Source organism: Apis laboriosa, unplaced genomic scaffold (genome assembly GCF_014066325.1).
Source record: "Apis laboriosa isolate Shangri-la unplaced genomic scaffold, ASM1406632v1 scaffold19_cov150, whole genome shotgun sequence".
NCBI lineage: Eukaryota > Metazoa > Arthropoda > Insecta > Hymenoptera > Apidae > Apis > Apis laboriosa.
Window position 1 is genome coordinate 3,225,629 of NW_025222278.1, and position 19,038 is coordinate 3,244,666.

Sequence of the window (19,038 nt, forward strand, 5' to 3'; positions counted from 1 at the left end):
ATTTTCCGAATGGAAACGAATTACGCGGAGAAGACGTTTACAAAAGGTTGAAAATAAGCGACAAGCGGTAATGAAAAGAAACACCGATCATACTTTCAGCGTGATTTAGTTAACAACGGCGAGACAAAAGGCAGCGACTGATTCATTACGAAAGTAAAAACTTGGAACGTGGTTAGCGACCTGAATAACCATAATAAGGTAAAGTTACTCAAGCAACAATCAGGGTTATATACCGGGGATAAATTACACCGGAAGCCTATAACATTGTTGAAAAGATAAAAGAAAGAAGATTTACTTAATGCAACTAACGAGTTCACCCGTGCAGAAAGTACCACTGTCTATCGCGCGCTTTAGAACCACGTGGACTTTTATTTTTTTTTTTTTTTCTTAAGCCAAATCGATCAACTTGTGGAAGAACTTGTAGAGAAACTTGTGTGAAACGAATCCAGCTTTACAGCTAATTCGGCTATTGAAATTCGTTTATTCGTTCCAACCTTGATCTTAGGTATAAAGTTAAGTATAATACTTTGTTAAGTATTCGATAATAATTATAATGACAAAACGAAAGAAAATGGTCGAAATGGGACGTTCGATTTATTCTTTTATCAAGTTTTGCGACGAATGAAATTATCCAATTCTAATCGTTAGATAATACTTGATTTTCGATACGACGACAAATATAAAAATTCGATCGCGATTTTTCTTTCGACGGCCTATTTCACGCGTCACGGTTACGAGCTCCAACTTTCACGTTTGTTTTCGTTTTTTAAATCGCAGTCGTTCCACCGTGCCAGTTTTCCATTTCATCGTTAACGATTAATTGATCGTTCAGTGAAGAAAAAAAAAAAAAAAAAAAAAAAAAAAAGAAAGAAAGAAAGAAAGAAAAAAGGAAGCGGGGAGGTGAAAAAAAAAGAGGAGAGGAGAGAAAAAAGAGAGAAGAAAATAACAAGTCATTAACGATGAATTCATTATTCCGGTCACGCAGCGGAACACAACACAATATCTCATTCGAAATAGCTGTCCGATGCACGCAGAATACTTATACAGCTCCGCTGCTAATCACTATTCCTACCTTTCTCAACAAGGTTCGTGTTCCGAGTATAATGTTTTAGTAATGCAACGCCTGCACGCTCGACCGACACGCCTTTCTTCCACAGTCTCTCGCTCCGATCACAGTTACAGAACAACATTTTTCCTCTTTCTCTCTTTATCCGTCTTACTCCTCTCCCCCACTTTCCGTACAACCGTGTCGATACCGCGTTATTAAAAGATAGGCCGCAAAACGCCGTTTCTTCAGCCGATCGCAATACAACGTTAATCTTCCGCGCTCGATTTGCGTTTCGTTCGACGCCTAGTTAGAAAATAGCGAGCTTCTTGGATTTTTCCACGCCACCGCGAAACCAAAAGGGGGAAAAAAAAACAAAGCAGAACAGATTCGAGAACGGATTTGGAGAAGATTTGGAATAAGATACGCGATAGATGGAAAGTTGAGGATCAAATATTTCGATCGAAGTTTGGATAGGCCGCAAAACGCCGTTTCTTCAGCCGATCAGTAATACAACGTTGATCTTCCGCGCTCGATTTACGTTTCCTTCGACGCCTAGTTAGAAAATAGCGAGCTTCTTGGATTTTTCCACGCCACCGCGAAACCAAAAGGGGGAAAAAAAAACAAAGCAGAACAGATTCGAGAACGGATTTGAAGAAGATTTGGAATAAGATACGCGATAGATGGAAAGTTGAGGATCAAATATTTCGATCGAAGTTTGGATTGGAACGATCAGGATTATTACAAGAGCTCGTCGAAGAGCTCGTCGTCTGCTTTCATCGGATCCGCGCCACTTTCTAAAACAATAAAATTCTCAACCGATGGATATCTCTTTTTAAATCCACGATACGATCCACTAACACGAAAATTCTCTCGTTCTCGGATTGTTAACCATCGAAAACGAAAGAAAACAGAAACGTTGGCAATCGAATAATCTTTTTCGATAGATTTCGACGTGGAAAGTCGAATGTTTTTAATTGTGGAAAGGCGGAGGGGAGGGAGTACGAGTAAATCAAGCGTGAAAGTGAAATCGAGAGAGGGCAGGGAGTCCCATAGAAAATATCGCTTGGCACTCTCGCTTTTTTTTTCTCCACGTGTGAGACAACCTTTAGGTTTGGAAACGCAAAAGCGTTGCGAAGAAGAAAAGCAAGGTGCACACCGGTGGTGCACCCTCGTTCTACGCCTTCCTTCCACGCTTTTGTGTATCCAGTTTCTTTTCAGGAATATGGGAACATTTTTCCAACGTCTCGCACTTTTTGCGAGGAGAACCGCAAAAGGCAGACACGGTTCAATCTCCGTCTGATAAAAGAATAAAAAGAGGATACACCATCTGTTCGGAGAAATCATTCGTCTCCAGCGTGTAATTTCAATTTTCTTTCTTCTTCTTCTTCTCTTTTTTTTTTGCCATTCTTCTATTATGTAGTAATTAATTTTTTTTTTTAAATACAATATTAGACGAAAATTACGAAAATTCTATTATCCCGATTCGGTTTTCGTAACGTAATAAACGAAATTTGCATAAGATTTCCAGCGATGCTTAGAATTTTTCTAGAAAAATTATCATAATCTCGGTTCTTTGATGCAGGTATCAGATTCTTTTTCGAGAAATATATAGGAGCACAGCGCGAACAAGGAAGGACAACCGAAGACCTCGAAGTGTAATCGGTGAATCCGTTCTGATAAACGAGCAAAAAAGGGTAGGCGCACCTGGTAAATAGATGACTAAGAAGCCAATCGGTGTAAGTCAGTTACGCGTAAAAGATTGGCAGCATGAAATTTCAAATGTTCGTGTGAAAAAAAAAACGCTGTTCACATTTCACAACCCTATCATAATCCCCCGCTAATAAAGAGATCAAACCGTTCGATTTCTGATATAAGTTGAAAAATATCGTATATGCAGGGGGATAAGTGGAAAGAGATCAAGTTCAAAAAAAAAAAAAAAAAAAAATATGACATCGTATCGCTTTAAATTCTTCTATAATGAGTTGCAATTCCACGATGTGCATTTGCATACACGGTCGATAGACGGTCGAGCACAAGCGATAGTTCAATGAGATAACCTTTTAATAAAATTGATTTTCATGTTCAAGGCATTTCTTAGCGCAAAGAACACATGACACGCGGCGAAACATGATGAAATATTTTCTGTGCAACCTCGGTCATCTGGTTTCGACGCAGAGAGAGAGAGAGAGAGAGAGAGAGAGAGAGAGAGAGAGAGAGAGAGAGAGAGAGCAAGGTGCACGAACAACCAGAAGCCCCTTCCTGTTCACCCACCCCAGCCACCCTTTTGTCCACCGAGTTTCTTTTCAAGAATATGAGAAATTCTCTCAATGGCGTTCCACCACCGTAAAAACCACTCGACCGATCTCACCGGTTCCTCGCGGTTAAATCGTACACATTTCATTTAGAACCAACCGGTTCGTTTTTTTGGCTCTAATTATCGATTCCGTTATTGAAAAAAGTTCCGTTAATAAAGTGTATTCTTCTCTAACATTTTTTTTTTTCAATTTTTTTACGATCGTCTCTCTTCTTTATACAAACACGTAGAATTGAATTTCGTATGAAATCGTCTGCTTTGTAGTAAATAAGAAAATTACGAAATACAACAAGAATCTGAAACATTCGATATCGATAGATTTGATAATTTAACAAGATTAAAACAAATTTAAAAATTATAACTCAATGAGGAAAAATTGAATTCGTTTACATCAGAATCATCAATCATTTATTATTAATATTATTTATCTATTGAAGATGAAATGTTTCTAATTTTTCTTGTTTTTTAAAATTTATTAAAAATTTATTATAAATTTATTAAAATAAATATGAATTGCGAATAAAAATAATCTTTCCGCTTATAAAAATAAAAATACGAACCGCACAAAAAACGAAGCGATCATTTCTGTATCAAGTATAATTATTTAAATTTCTGCAAAAGCACAGATAAATAATGATTATCATGAAAATTAAAATTATATGTTTCTAAAAAAGTGAAATTAATCAGTTATACGATTGATAATTCCAGTGTTAGTGTCGATATATATTTTACTATAAATTAGAAAGGTGTTTGAAAAATAGTTTCTTAGACAGAACAATTGCAACAACTTTGATACCACAGTCTCAAAAAGAATTACATACTAGTTTTTGCTCCTATTTTAATATAAGATTACACGGGCTTTAAACCGAATAACAAGATACACGTGGACTCCATAAAATGAACAGGCAATGGACTGTTATAAGTGATATGCAACATTACGAAGCAAAAAGTAACAATGTTTTTGTGCTATCACAAAACTGCTCCGCGAACAATCGAATATCTACAAAACAATTCCTTTTACGATTAAACTGTATAATACCGTTTAATATAGTTTTCCTCAATTAATCGAAGAATTTGCAATATATATATATATAAATTCTAAAATAAAAGTCTAATAAAAATCTTAAAAAGAAAAGTAAAGCAAAGTAGAGTTTCACTTTCTAATTATTAAAAGAATTTGTAATTAAACCGTATATAACGCGACAACGCCGATTAAATCGCGTTTAGAACGCGTTCCGTTTTATACCTCCTCATAATATAATAATCCTAATTAATGATAGATCTTTTACAAAATCTTTTTTGCAAAAAGAGAAACAGCAAATGTTAATTTTTCTCTCAAGAAATAAAAAAACGTGGAAATATAAATATAATGTATATTAATTTATATTTATATTAATTTTTTTAGTCTTCACGTGTCTATATTCGATAAATTATATCCAACTGTCACTGTCTCGTTCAATTTGAAAAAACGATTTGATAATATAATCATTGTAAATTGAACGAAAAGAAATATTTCACTCGCGAATCCGTTTGAAAAAACGAATAAACGCATCTTCCTATCCACAAATGACAAAATTCCTTTTGAAAAATATGGGAAATTCGTAAAAGGAGACAACTGCACGATAAATATGATCACGATAACCATGTGTACGGCACTGGCTCGGCGCACTATACTCGAGCCTACATAGAAACCGGCCACAAAGAATCGTTTCTCCCTTTCTTCCCTTCTCTCTCCTTCACTCGCCCATTCTCCATCTCCCTTTCGTTTCACCTTTCTTATTCGCCCATTTCCATTTCTATGCACGCCACTATTCTCTCTCACTCCCATCCTGTTTTCTACTCTTTATCTCATTCCCATTTTTCCACTTTTTCTCCATTTGTTTCGTTCGAGCATCGCTGCTCGAACCCCCCCCCCCTCTCCCGCCTTTCCTCGATCGTTCATCCTCGTCTCGCTTTCGGTCGTCTCTACCGTTCTCTACACGGTTCCCGTCCCTTGTCTAGCCTTCTCCTTCCACTTGCTTACTCCCATCCCCCTCCCATCGCCAACCACGTTCCCTCTCGCTCGCTCCCACACTTTTCCTCTGTTCGATCTCGTTCACTGGTAAATCCGAAGCAACAGGTTCCTGCGTTGCTTGCGGCTTTACGAGTGCATTTGCTGAACCGCTTTTTGTCGCTGGTGTTGCTGGCGGGACGCAGCATCGGACACGTTGCTCGCTTCGGGCGAGGTTTCCACTTTCAGAAAAATCCAGACCGAACGATTCCGGCTGGGGAGTTGAGTTAAGCATCGTATACTCGATTGCATCTTTCGACGTGATTCCCGATCATCGATTCGAATCAGCCTTTTCCAACCAGTTTTCGTCCCTTCTATCCTTTCACGTATAAATAAATAAATAATTTAGGTGCAAATGCCAAATCAGATTTCCCTGTCGATCTATTTTCTTCGACGCGTTGCGTTGAATTTGCCTTATCTAAAGTATCTAAAATAATTCTTCTTAGTAAAAAAAAAATCGTATATAATATCATTTGAAAATATAGAAAAAGATAGAATCTTTTCTATCGTTCTAATTTGTTGATCGAAAGATATTAAATAATCGTTTATAAAAGATTGGAAAAATCTTAATGATCGTTATACAAGTTCTATGCTTCTTCGAAACAAGTGAAAAAATAAATTAAAAATAGATGTTCGAACGTGAAGTATCTCTTGTGAGATTCAATGCACGTATAAACTCATCTTGTCATAGATTATCGAACTCGTTGAAGGATATCGGAATGAAGGTAAATATTTGCACAAGCATCCATAATGAAGTACTTTGTTTCTATTAGATTTGTATACATAATGGTATTTTTACATGACTTCGTAAATAAAATTTCAATAGATTCAAAAGATAAGTATAGAGGATAGACAAAAAAAAAAAAAACCTACACTACTCTATTTATCTCGATAGATAAAAAAAAGCTGAAAAAATATAATAAATTGCGTCCACATTATAAATATAGGAAATACAACAAAACATGGTAGATTTTATTATTATTTATTATAATAATTCAAATGGATTTTAATTAATGAATTGTTCTATACTCGAAAATATTAAAAATCACTCGTAGAAAAAGTATCGGAAAGAAAATACAAAAAAAAAAAAAATTAAATTATGAATATTTAACAATAAGATTAAATATTTTTGCAACGGTTGATCATATCAAATTTCTTTTCTTGTTTTAATACATAGAGAACTTATACCTAACTTTCTGCCTGACCTCTGTGACACACCCTGCATACATATATTTTATACTTCCGTCTATTTAACGTCTCGTTGCTCGGAACCTGGCTCGACGATATTCGAATAAATTTCGTCCTAACGGCCAAGAGGAAATAAGAAACAAAGTTACATGTCCGGAATAAGATGAGACTATTGTAGTTCTTGGTATTCTATGGCAAACAACTTCTTTGAAGTTTCTAACGTTACACGCATGTTTATTAGATTTGTACGGACTGGCCGAGGTTTATGCTTGAATATCGTATCCGTGTTTATGCGAGACGTTGACTCACGTGTGAATTATATAGGAATACGATCTTTTTTCTTTCTCCAAAATTCTCACTTCCTTGTTTTCAAATAGAAAGTGTTTTTTCTTTATTTTCCGATTTCGAATAAGTGAGCGTAACGAAAAAAAAGCACAACTTGTATCGATCTACAAAATCACTTTTTATATCAACTTTTTAAATTAATTGAAAAAAAAAAAATATCTTAAAAATTTGAAATTCAATCCACTATCGTATATAATACGATGTCAGCGAGATAGCGATGCAGTAAATTGTAAATCATTAAAAAATGGTTGATTTTATTATATTTTTACTAATTTCTTTTCAAATTCTTATCATAAATTTATTAAATTTAAAATCATAAATTTACCAAAACGTTATTTCTGACTTTCAATACTTCGTTACTTCACTTTTTCAATGATTTTTTATGACTTGAATTATAATATATATATATATACTCATATTAATTATTAAATTATTCTGGAAGTTTCTTTTTCCATTATTTACGATTTTGATGGTTATTTTTTGAAAAATCTACTTTATTTTTTATTTATCAAAACATTCAAATTTTTTCCTAAAGACATTGTTGATTTTATAATACGTATGATTCATCATGATCACAATTCTGAAAAAATGTAATCACGAAAACTCTAGAAAACTCTAGAAAAAAATCTGTGTATATAGTAAAAAACAAAAAGAATTTTTAGAACTAGATAATTTATGCGCTTCAAGGGTGGAATACAAAAATTTATGGCCATCCAGATATGTGACAGAAGATTATATCTTGGTAATATTTTCAGATAATTTTCTTCTTTTCTGCATCATACAGCGATAGCCAGAGGAAGGAAAAAAACAATCGAACGAACCGATTATCTAAATAGTTCAAAGTCGAAATTTCAGTATGGCGCCTCAGATGGTCATCGACCACGAAAGTCGAAAGGCTCGGACCAGATCGAACGAGTTTCGAAATCGGTGAGGAGAAATTGCCGAGGAAAGTTACGAGTTGTGGCATAGTTGGAAAAAAAAAAAAAAAAAAAAAAAAAGAAAAAGAAGAAAAAAAAGAAGTCACGATAAAACGTACACAATTACAGCGGACGTGGCGCGTAAACAATATGACGCCTCGCAATTCCCTTCTCTCTCTCTCCATCAAAAATAATGCGATGATAATAAGAAAAATGTGAAGGACATGTTTTCGGTTTCAAATTCTTTGATCACCGAGCTTGACATAATGTTTCCAACTCCAATACATTAAGAAATATTTAATTTTATTTTAAAATTATATACTATTACATAAGAATGTTTGATTCTTTGAATGAAAATTTCTTCGAAGAAATTTGTTTAACATTTATAAATACAAATTCTAAATAATTCTAAATTTAAAAAATGATACTTCCAATTTTTGAATAACGTAATATTATCGTAGCTTCGCATTTGAAAGAACGATTTAAATAAAAAATAGTTTGACAATTATATCTCTTTTAGTCGAATATCGGAGCGATCTAATTCGTTTTATTATTATTATTTCTCAATAAAATAAAAAAAGCAATCACACAATTTTTTTATATAAAAAAAATTTTTTTATACAAAAAATATTTTTTTATATTATTATAAAAAATCTGAATTTGATAACAAAAATATTAAATTTAATAAATAAAGATGAAAATATAACACGAGTTACAAAATATTTATTCTTAATAAAAAATATGATAACGATAATGATAGAAAATTCAACTATCGATTCATCACGAATTATTAATTTTTAGGTTGGATACATTTCAATTTCAAAGTGTTCCATACATAATGATAACACATTCGACGCGAATTTGAACCGAAGTATCGTCGATTTTTCTTACAACTTTGAATAAAAACTTTGACGACCTGTGTTTACATAACATTGGTTTTTTCTCTTCGCCCATATAACGTTAAAAAATTCAATGGAAAAACTAGAACACCCTGTATACATGTACGTCGAAGGTAATTCGAAGCAACTAGGCATCCGTACTCTCTGGTTTATCCGGGCCAATCGTGATCGAAGTAAGCTAGTTAAAGTCGGGACTTGGCTACGAATAAATGAATGGAGGCTTGATTCACCAAGGAAACAATTTATAGAACGATCGCGATATTTTTACCCGCGAATACGCTCGCCCACGTGTTCCTTTGCTTTTCGTTCGATCAATTGTCCACGGTTTATGTTCATTCTCCACCGCTTAAATGAATTCTCGATGCTCGATAGGATCTAGTATACGCGTTTCAATCCTGATCAAGTGGAACAGATTGTGGTGCCATTCGAATTACTATAGTTAATGGAAGAGAAGAAAAATGGAGCTTGGTATGTAATAGAATGAAATAAAATAGTGAATACGTGAATTGTGTACGAAACGAAAATATAATTAATTACAATGTACGCAATGATTTATGATACTTTCGTAACGGAATATTTTTCTTTCGTTGAAATGTAAAATATCATAATTTTGATATATCAATTTTGACATATTATGCGTGATTAAATAATAACTAATTATTTTTTTCAATTTACTTTCTTTTTTCAAGTATTCCGTTTTAATTTATTTATATTATGCCATTTTTTTTAAAGAATCTGTCAATGATGTAATAACGTAAAACATGATGATGTAAAATATCGATATAGAAATAGAATTTGAAATATATATAAATTGTATCATCAAAAAGTAATCAAAAATCGTATAAATGATTCAAATTATTTACTACATATGTTTTATCAATTGACGAGGAATAATTTTGATTAAATGATATTCGTTAAATTATAATTCGATCTATGCAAAAAATTAAATGTTAAAATCTTTTAATTATTATAATTATTTTAAATTTCCAATATTTTATTCTAATTATATTCATAATTTGATAAAAATATCATTATCTCTTCGAGTGTGATCCTTTTTTTTAATCGAACTTTAAAATACTTTGTATAAATTATTTCGTATAGGATAGAATACATAGAAAATGACGTATAAAATGAAACGAATGGAACGGAAATACAGTTGAACATCTTAACGAAATCCTAACGAAACAAATAAATGAACGTTAAAACGATTTCGAATTCAAATAAATCTGATGGATTATAAATTTCAAATTCAAATTTGATAGAAAGAAAATTATACAGTGGAATCTTCCTACTCGTCATGAAGAAATTACATCACGCGTAGGAACGCAACTATGAAATAAATCGTTAATCGAGAAGAAAAACCGCAACATGTCCGCCATGTTTCTTATCATCGAATTAGATTGGCAATAATACATACGAAGGGAATACATAGAAATATAAATAAATTTATTTGCTAATAATTTTTCTCGTAACAATAAACAAAAGGCATTTGTATTCAAATTAAAGAATATCATTAGATATAATTAGATATAATACAATTTTATTGAAATATTCAGTGAAAATTGCAAAATAAAGAAAACACATGTTTATAGAACATGTATTTATGTGTCGTACGAACATTACATTAAAAAATATATGCGAAATACGATTTCTAAAAACTGGTACATAAAGTGAAATATACAGCGAGCAATAATATATTTGGATAAAATTTATCAAAATTATCAAATCTATATAAAATTAAATCTATATAAATCTATGTAAAGTTTTGTAACAACTTGTCATTTGCATTCGATAACATTACAAAACTAAATGTTTTTAAAATTATTTATCAGCGCTATTTTTTTATTGATTTGATCTCTGGACTGCAAATAGCAGAAATAAATATTATTTATATGATAAAAAACTTAATAATATGATTAAGAAAAAATATTATTTTTTATTTTTAAAATTATTAAAAGATGATATATAAAGATAAATTTATTATATTTCTAAAAAAATTTGCCTATTTTAAATTAATTAATTAATTAATTCGAATTAATTAAAAATTATTAAACTCAAATGTCACAATTATATCATTAATATTCAACGTATTTAATCAAATACGTTGTATATTATACGTTGTATTGGATTGTTTTTATTTTTGAACCCTGATTGATAATTTTATTTTTCTGAATACTTTGAATAGTCACGGAGCATATATCTTATATGTATTTGTCTTGAAAAACAAGTATATATCACGAAGAAAAAATTTATTTAAGTTAAAGTGTATCATAAGTAATTGACATAAAAAATTTTAAATAAATACTATTTAAATAATATACGATTTGTAAAATATTCAATATTAATGTAAAAAAAATAATTTACCAGTACAAATTATTAAAGAGAGAGAAAAAAAAAGATCAATTCACATATTTGTATCAAAAATAAAAATAAAAGCTTGTTATTCACAATGCTTGTTATTTCACAACAAAATATGAAAAATAAGAAGTTATTTTTATTATTATTAAACTCGAATCAACTTCAATTATACAACTAGTAAAAAACAAAAATCATCCATCGAACAGACGATATATTAGATAACGTATCTTCATCCATAAATCTATTCATTAAAAGAAAGCGTAAAGTTCAACAGCGATAAAAGTGAAACGCAAATTTCTAAGTGAGTGAGAATCGCTGAAAACGGAAAAACATGAAAACACGATGGTACGAGGTTCGATTTGAAACAATCAGGTCGTCACAAGTTCGAACGAACTATAGCAGCTGCAAAAAACAGACAATCGATCAATCACACGCGAAACCGAGTATACGCACACACATCTACGATAGGAGTTTACATGTTCGTATATCGAGCTTCAAAAGTCGAACACAAAAGGCAACAGATACTAAGTTTGTCAAACGAAGGATATTTACAACGACAACAATGAGGACGATTCCTAATTTGTGTACAAAGTAAAGTTCGAATTTGTTTTCGTACAAACTTGACGTCTAATCAATAGCGTATTATATATGTTATTACATATATACATTATATTTAGTAAAAATTATATTAGAAGAAATAGAAGAAAAATTTTAAAATATTTATTTATAAAATATTCAAGTTTTTTATTTTTCATAAAAAAAAAATCAAGATTAAAAATTTTGAATATTTTGCTCAATTTTCGCAAAAACTAATTTGAAAAACAAGATTAAATGTTGAACAGACAGAGAAAGAAGATAAACGAAGATAATTTAAAGGAGAAAATTCATTGGAAGCAAATAATCGTCGAAGAAAGCAATGCGATCGAAAATAATATATCGCTTATTTCGTTGCGCGCCAAAATAAATACTTTTACCATAACAATCTGTACTATCATGCCTATCCAATTAAATTGAGTTTTCATATAATTTATTTGCACAATTCCGTAATGCCCGGCCGTGATTTGCTACACATCCTAACCACACAAATCCTCTGTACACCATTTCTATCCGTTCCATTCCATATTTGTCCGGCAGTGCAATAGACCGTAGCAGTCGGAACAGAATACGTAGTACCAACACCGTTGCACAAATGTTTGCGCCACGGTACCACCGAGTACCAGTGAATATTACAACGGCCACGAGAGAATAATTCAACGTGAGCGGAATTACACTATACATAGAGAATTTGTCGGTATTCGCGGTGCCACGTGCTAAGAAGCCATCTTTATATCTAGAATCTGCCGCTTATCATTTCTCGATTCTTCGAAACGATAGAAAACATACGATAGTATAATCTTAATAAAAATTGTAGAATAATGTGAAATATCGATGAAATAAACACGTTAAACATAACCTAATTCGCTATCAAGTTTTAACTATCAAAATTATCGAAAGAATTTTTTGTAATATACATAATAAATACAATGTAAACCTCTGCTAAATATGATATATTCTCGTATCGTATTGCTTTGCTCTATGCTTTGACAACATTGAACGTTCGAAAAAAGGAAAAATAACGAAGACATGAAAAAGACGGAACACGAAACGATCGTGTGACAAATGAAAAAAAATCTTACCTTAAATATGTGCTCGCTGCTACAGTCGAACATAGGGGTGCTCATGACGGCAGTCGACATGTTCTCTCGATTTCGCACAAAAACACACTGGAGCTAGTTTTAACGTAGTTGCGATCCGGCTGTGGCTAAGCCTTGTTTTTCTTCTTTTCTTTCTTCTTCAGAGCAGAACAGCGTACGTGATAATCGTGAAAAAACCGCGGTAATACGTATACCAACTTCGATAACACAAAAACTGCCACTCCGACGATACGCTCTTGTAGATTTACATTGGAAGCACACCCGTTTCGATTCTCTCAAGCGTACGAGGAGATCAACAAGGACGCGAATCAGATTCGCGAAATCAACCAATTCAAACGATCGAATAAACGAAATATATCTCCTCTCGCATCGAGCAAGCACGCCGCTCTCTTGCCTTCGAGCCTCTTCGATGCTCAGCTTGTCACGTGTAGAGATCACCGTGAAAACGAAAGACGATTACGTATATGTGTATATGTATATACCGATGACAGAGAGAGTACGTGCGAGAGAAACTTGGCACTTTTTCGGATCGAAGAATCTTTGCCGCGGATCCCGTGGAGGGGGAAACTTGAAAGCTCCCGTCGACTCTTTCTTTTCCTTCTCAAAGAGATGTAGCTCGCAGGGCCTCCGAATGCGAACTGAGGATCCGTGTGACCGCGCGACAGTCCGTGAGACTCGAAAGGCGGCACCGCGAGTTCCGCCAATCAGATTGCGCGTCACTACCAACTCATCCCCACTGCGTGTGGAGATTTGGCAACTGCGCCAACTTCTCAAGCCAATCGTACAAAACATCTCTCTCTCGTTCTGCCGGTACCAGCAACCCCTTGGTCCACACATTTTCGAATCGCTTTCATCCCTTTTCACCCTCTTCTTTCTCATTGGTGGAAATGTGGGGTAGTTTCGAAATAGCCAATAACCGAATGTCTATCAGTCAATAATTATTTTTAAAATGATCTCTACTCAAAACATTTATCAAGTATTGCTCTTCTTATCGTAAAATGTTTCAATCAAACCAACGATGTCTAAAAAATACGAATAATTACATATACTATATAAATATATATCTGATATGATATCTTTATAACAATAATGATAGGTTGGAAATAATCTTTGAAAATATGTGTTTTAAATTGTTTTATTTTCAAATGATTTTTCATTAAATTACTTTATCACGCAGGTATAAGATTTATTGTTTAAAAAACATATTTTTAAAAACATATTATTATGCTGTTATCACATGTACTTATCTCGTAAGAATATTAAAGATATTGGCGCCTAATTTTACACACATTTCAAGATTGAAAATGAATGAAAAATACATAATTATTTATGAATTTAATTAAATTATACATTGTATAATGAAAATTATAATAATAGAATATTTTATTTCTTAATAAAAGTAACAAATTAAACTAAAATAAAAATATTTCTTGTAAAATTATTTATTTCTTTATAATTATAATATAAAATGTAAATCTAATTTTCTATAAATAATGTTTACAATTTAAATTCACTTTTCACACGTATTAAATGAATTTTTCTTTAATTCGTATTAATACAATTTAACAATTGAAATTGTTTGAATTCAATAAAAAAAATTTTATCGTAAAATTGTATCGTTGTATTAAAGTATGAAAATTTAGGTTAGATTATATAATAATTTATGCAAGATACTTTAATAAAATTTTTCAGTATGCATTAAATATAGCGAAAAGATAATCGAACATTACGTGGACGTTCTAAAAAGACGATGTAACTACTTTACTTGCGGTATTCAATGCAGTGTGATCGGATAGCTCGAATGTAGTCGCGCGATAGAATACTGAGAAGAGTCGCATGAATGAAATTGAGCTTCTATTCATGCACGATGTAAGTCGTAGATTGTAAATAACCACTGTCCACGTATTGTTAGCATTCGATAATATACCGATCTTGATGTGTCGTAACAATGCTATATGGCGATTCATGCTAATAAAAAATTCGTAAAATTCAGACAAATAGCTCGTGCAAAGAATTTTTTTTATAGAGATAATGTATATATTTATATTATAAATTTTCAAAAGATAATCTCATTAAAAAAAAATAAAATATTACATCAATTATAATTATAAAAGATGAATTCATCTTTATTAATGTAATTCATCTTTATTAATTATAAACATTATAAATTAGAATAACAACACAATGTTTTTTAAATGTATTTTAATAGATAATTAAATCATAACATTGAATAATATATATAACATTATATAATAATATATATAAAATAGGATTTATCATCGAATAATGAGAATTTACAAGAAATATTTAAAATAATTTTTTTTGTTTTTAATAATAAGATTTCTAGAAACAAAAAATATCAAATTAAAACATAATGATTCCATCATTTCAATTTTTTTTTCAATGTCGTCAATTTTTTAAAATTCTGAAAAGATTTGAGATTACTTATTTATTGCTATTTATTATCATATGTTGACTTTGTTTCTTCTATTTACTTCTTTTATTTACTGTTCATATCGTTGCGTTATCTACATAAAACTACTAGTTCTAATAAAAATTTCATTATCAGCTAAAGATGAAATGTTAATTACTTATTACATGATGAACAAACAACTTTGAAAAGTAAGAATAAAAACAAAAATGATAATATATTAATCTTATAAAGATTTTTATTTAAATAGATTTTATTTAATATTCTAGTAACAAAAAAAGAAAAAAAATACTACGAAATATTTTCAAACTAAAAAAAGTTAATAATAATATATACATTTTTGATTCATTTCATGAATCAAAAAAAGAGAATACCATACCTATAAAATTAATCTCGTATATTCCTTTCATTCCCAAGCGGTACAACTTATATGATATGATTTACAATCGAAATAGAGATTTTAATTCGTTCATAGGACATGTATGTATTTGTTAGTATATCTCACAAAGAGCCCGCATGTCCAGACTGATATCTATATGTTAGTTAGACCACCATAACGAAAACTGACTCCCATTAGTTGTTATATATATAGCTTCATGAGAATCTGTTTGGGGTTGAAAACATTAACCCTCCTTCTCCCTATTACAATTCTATCGCGAAGAGACCCTCATCGGCCCGTATGTCACGAGGAAAACTGTGACACCCTCTAATTAAACAAGGCCTGACTTCCAGGCTACTCTCAAACTATGATTATTATACGACGATTATGATCGGATGAAAAGATACAGGGATTTTTATTACAGTGATAAATGATGAAAGCAATCGTATCAATTCGATTTTTAGTGAATTAACGCGAATATTATGATTTTGTTTTATAAAATGATATGGATTAGATATATATAATTATCAATATATATAAATATCAAATTTGATATTTGATATCGTATCATATTTATTTAAGAACGTTTTGAATAGTTTGAAACCAATATGTAATATTATATATCGAAACGAGTAATATATCAATTCTAATTTTTATTTTAATTTCAATTTATTAATATAATTTCTTTTTTTTAATTTATCAAATATATATTTTTTGAAAAAAATATAAATTTCGAGAAATTTATTTATAATTATAATTTATTGTGATAATGAGCAAGAAAAATAAAATAGTTTTTAAATAGTTTTTCATTTAAAAGATTTATAAAAATAAATCCTTAAATCCTTATTTAAATCTTTTTGTGGTATTTGATATTGAATCTTTTTAAAATTAGCTTGCTTATTCCTTGAACGACTTCACTTCCGGCTTTTCTTTTATAAAATGTCACTTCCTCCTACGATTGATACGTTGGCATTATAGTTGCGAATAATTTTGCAAAAATTGGTTCCCGTTTACTTTGTTCCTGAATAATTTTCCTGAATGTCAACCCAGAGATACGATAATCTATTATTATAAGCATTGTTGTTTTATACAAATATTTATAACATAAGTTATTTATAACAAATAATTATTTAAAATAAAAATCAATAATATCGTATCCTATTGTACTAATTTTATTTTAATTTTAAAATAATTTTCTCTTTTGCCAAAACGATTTTCTATCTCTGTATCTTAATATTATATAATTTTACGATTGAAAAATTAGAAACATTAATAATTATATATATGTATTCAGTAATTTGTGACACGAATAAAACTAATAAGATATGAATAAGAATATTATATAGAAGGTTAAGGAGTTTACAATAAAAAATATGAATATCAGAAAGATTATTATTCGATTGTTCGATACATTGTTCTATTTTTCTAATATCCTTTTATTCCGATCGTGCGATACTTTTACTATATGTAAATACATGATTTTATAAAAATCTCGCGTTTTAACATAACAAAGATTATATTACGTACTCATATTATGTATATTACGTAATATATCATAAATACGGTGTATTAAAAGATAAAATTTATCATTATTATTATAATTTCTGCTAAAATTTAAAATAATTTTTTTCTATTTCTTACAAAAGATACGAACTTATAAAACTTCTAAGTCGCTTTGAAAGACTAAAAAAAATAATTATTAATTTTAAATATATATATATCGATCGTTTAATTTTAAAGTGTATATCATGCAAATAGATTGTACAAAATATTTCGAGAAATGTGTGGCAAATGATTTACGTTTACATTGTTGATAAACAGTTCTGGATTTGCCTTTTGGATTTTCGTTTCTCAGCCGATGTTTTGACGACACAGCAGAAGCATAAAAACGAGTAGAAACGAGTTGTAGCGTGACGTCACGCTGCTCAGCGTGTGACATTTTCAGCATGGCATTTTCTTATTAGCCGGCACACTCTCATCTCAACCATCCTTCTCTCCTCTCTTCTCAGTCAGTAGCTCTTTTCTAAAAGGGAGAAGCAAATCTTTCAATGCGTTCAACTACTCGCTCTTAATGCCACATTTTCAATACATATATATTTCAAATATATATTTTTAAATAATAAAATTATGAAATATTTCGTTTCTGTTACTGTTTCTATTATATTTTTCTATATAGATTAAAAGGGTGAAATTATTTCTCCGGCAACAAAGGTCAGAAACAAAAGTTATTTCACGTCATCGTGGATGGAAAAAATGCACACATTTTTAACCGATGTAACGGTATTCGTATCCTCGACGTACGCGATTTGTCCCCGAGTTGTTCACCGTTCACTGAAAAGACGAAGGACTCGGGCCTTGATGAAAGAAAGGGCAACCGACCCCGTGTGCACCAGGCTTCTGTTTACCACGTGTACACCCGTGTGTCTTTCCTCGTGCACTCCAATAATAATGCCTATATACATGTATGAACGTATGTACATCTGCTGGACACTTGGCTAACTTTTCCTTTTCTTTCCTGCCTCTCTTTTGTTACCGTATCCTGTCTTTAATCGCGGTAACGAGACGTCTCTCTTCCTCTCCATCTCTTTCTCTCTCTTTCACCATCGACCGACACGTCTTCACCAACACTTTCGAAACTTTCCACCATGGATTTTTGTTCCAGTTGCTCGTTCCTTGCTTCCGCGCATTTTTATTTACACTGGTTCAACAACTCGAGGAAACTGTCTGTCTCTTTTCATGCAAATTTCATTCGTACGAGATATCCTCGAGTTTGCGAACAAACTCATCCATCTAAATGGTGATGGTGTACCATTCGTTCAGTTAAATCGAAATTGATTAGATCTTCGATTATATCGATATATTTTATCGTTTATTTATAGCATCTTGTTTTTAATTAAAATAAAAAAAGGAAGGAAAAAAATGTCGAGCGAAGAAAATTTTTTCAATGCCTTCAAAACACAGTAATCTCACAAACCACAACTTAGCTGATATTTTTTTTTTTTCGATTTATCCTAGATAACAAATCTCTGATATCTCGATCGTCATCGTTTGCAATTTACCAATATCGCGTACACCCTTCAATGTAACATAATAAATTCTATCTGGGTCGAAGATCCAGAGATTTCATTTATTATTACCAGATCCTGTCATCCCGCCTCCGGCATTGTTTACAAAAGAAGGAAGGAACGAGTTACTTGAGAAGATAGAATGGAAGGTTGAAATTCGCGATAGAAGGAGAAGAGAAAGAAGAAAAAAATGTGAGGGGAAGAGATGAAGGCATAGGCAGCGCGTATCGCGAGGATCGGAATCGAATCGATAGAAATCGTTGGTGGAGATCGTTCCAGGAATCGTTAAAGGCCAAGGCAGCGTATATACAGTGAACCAGGTAGCCGTGCAACGATACGGGTAAATGCAT

General features: G+C 31.4%; 1 protein-coding gene across 2 annotated transcripts in view; it reads right to left on the reverse strand.

Moving 5' to 3' along the window:
* The window catches only part of LOC122712168 (protein TIS11), a 33,021-nt gene extending 19,523 nt beyond the window's left edge, over window positions 1-13,498 (reverse strand). For both annotated transcript variants that reach the window (XM_043931583.1, XM_043931582.1), the window contains exon 1: window positions 12,796-13,498. In XM_043931583.1, coding sequence (XP_043787518.1) covers window positions 12,796-12,855 — 60 coding nt within the window. In that variant the 5' untranslated portion in view covers window positions 12,856-13,498. The remainder of the gene's footprint in view (window positions 1-12,795) is intronic.
* Between the last annotated feature and the right edge of the window lie 5,540 nt (window positions 13,499-19,038).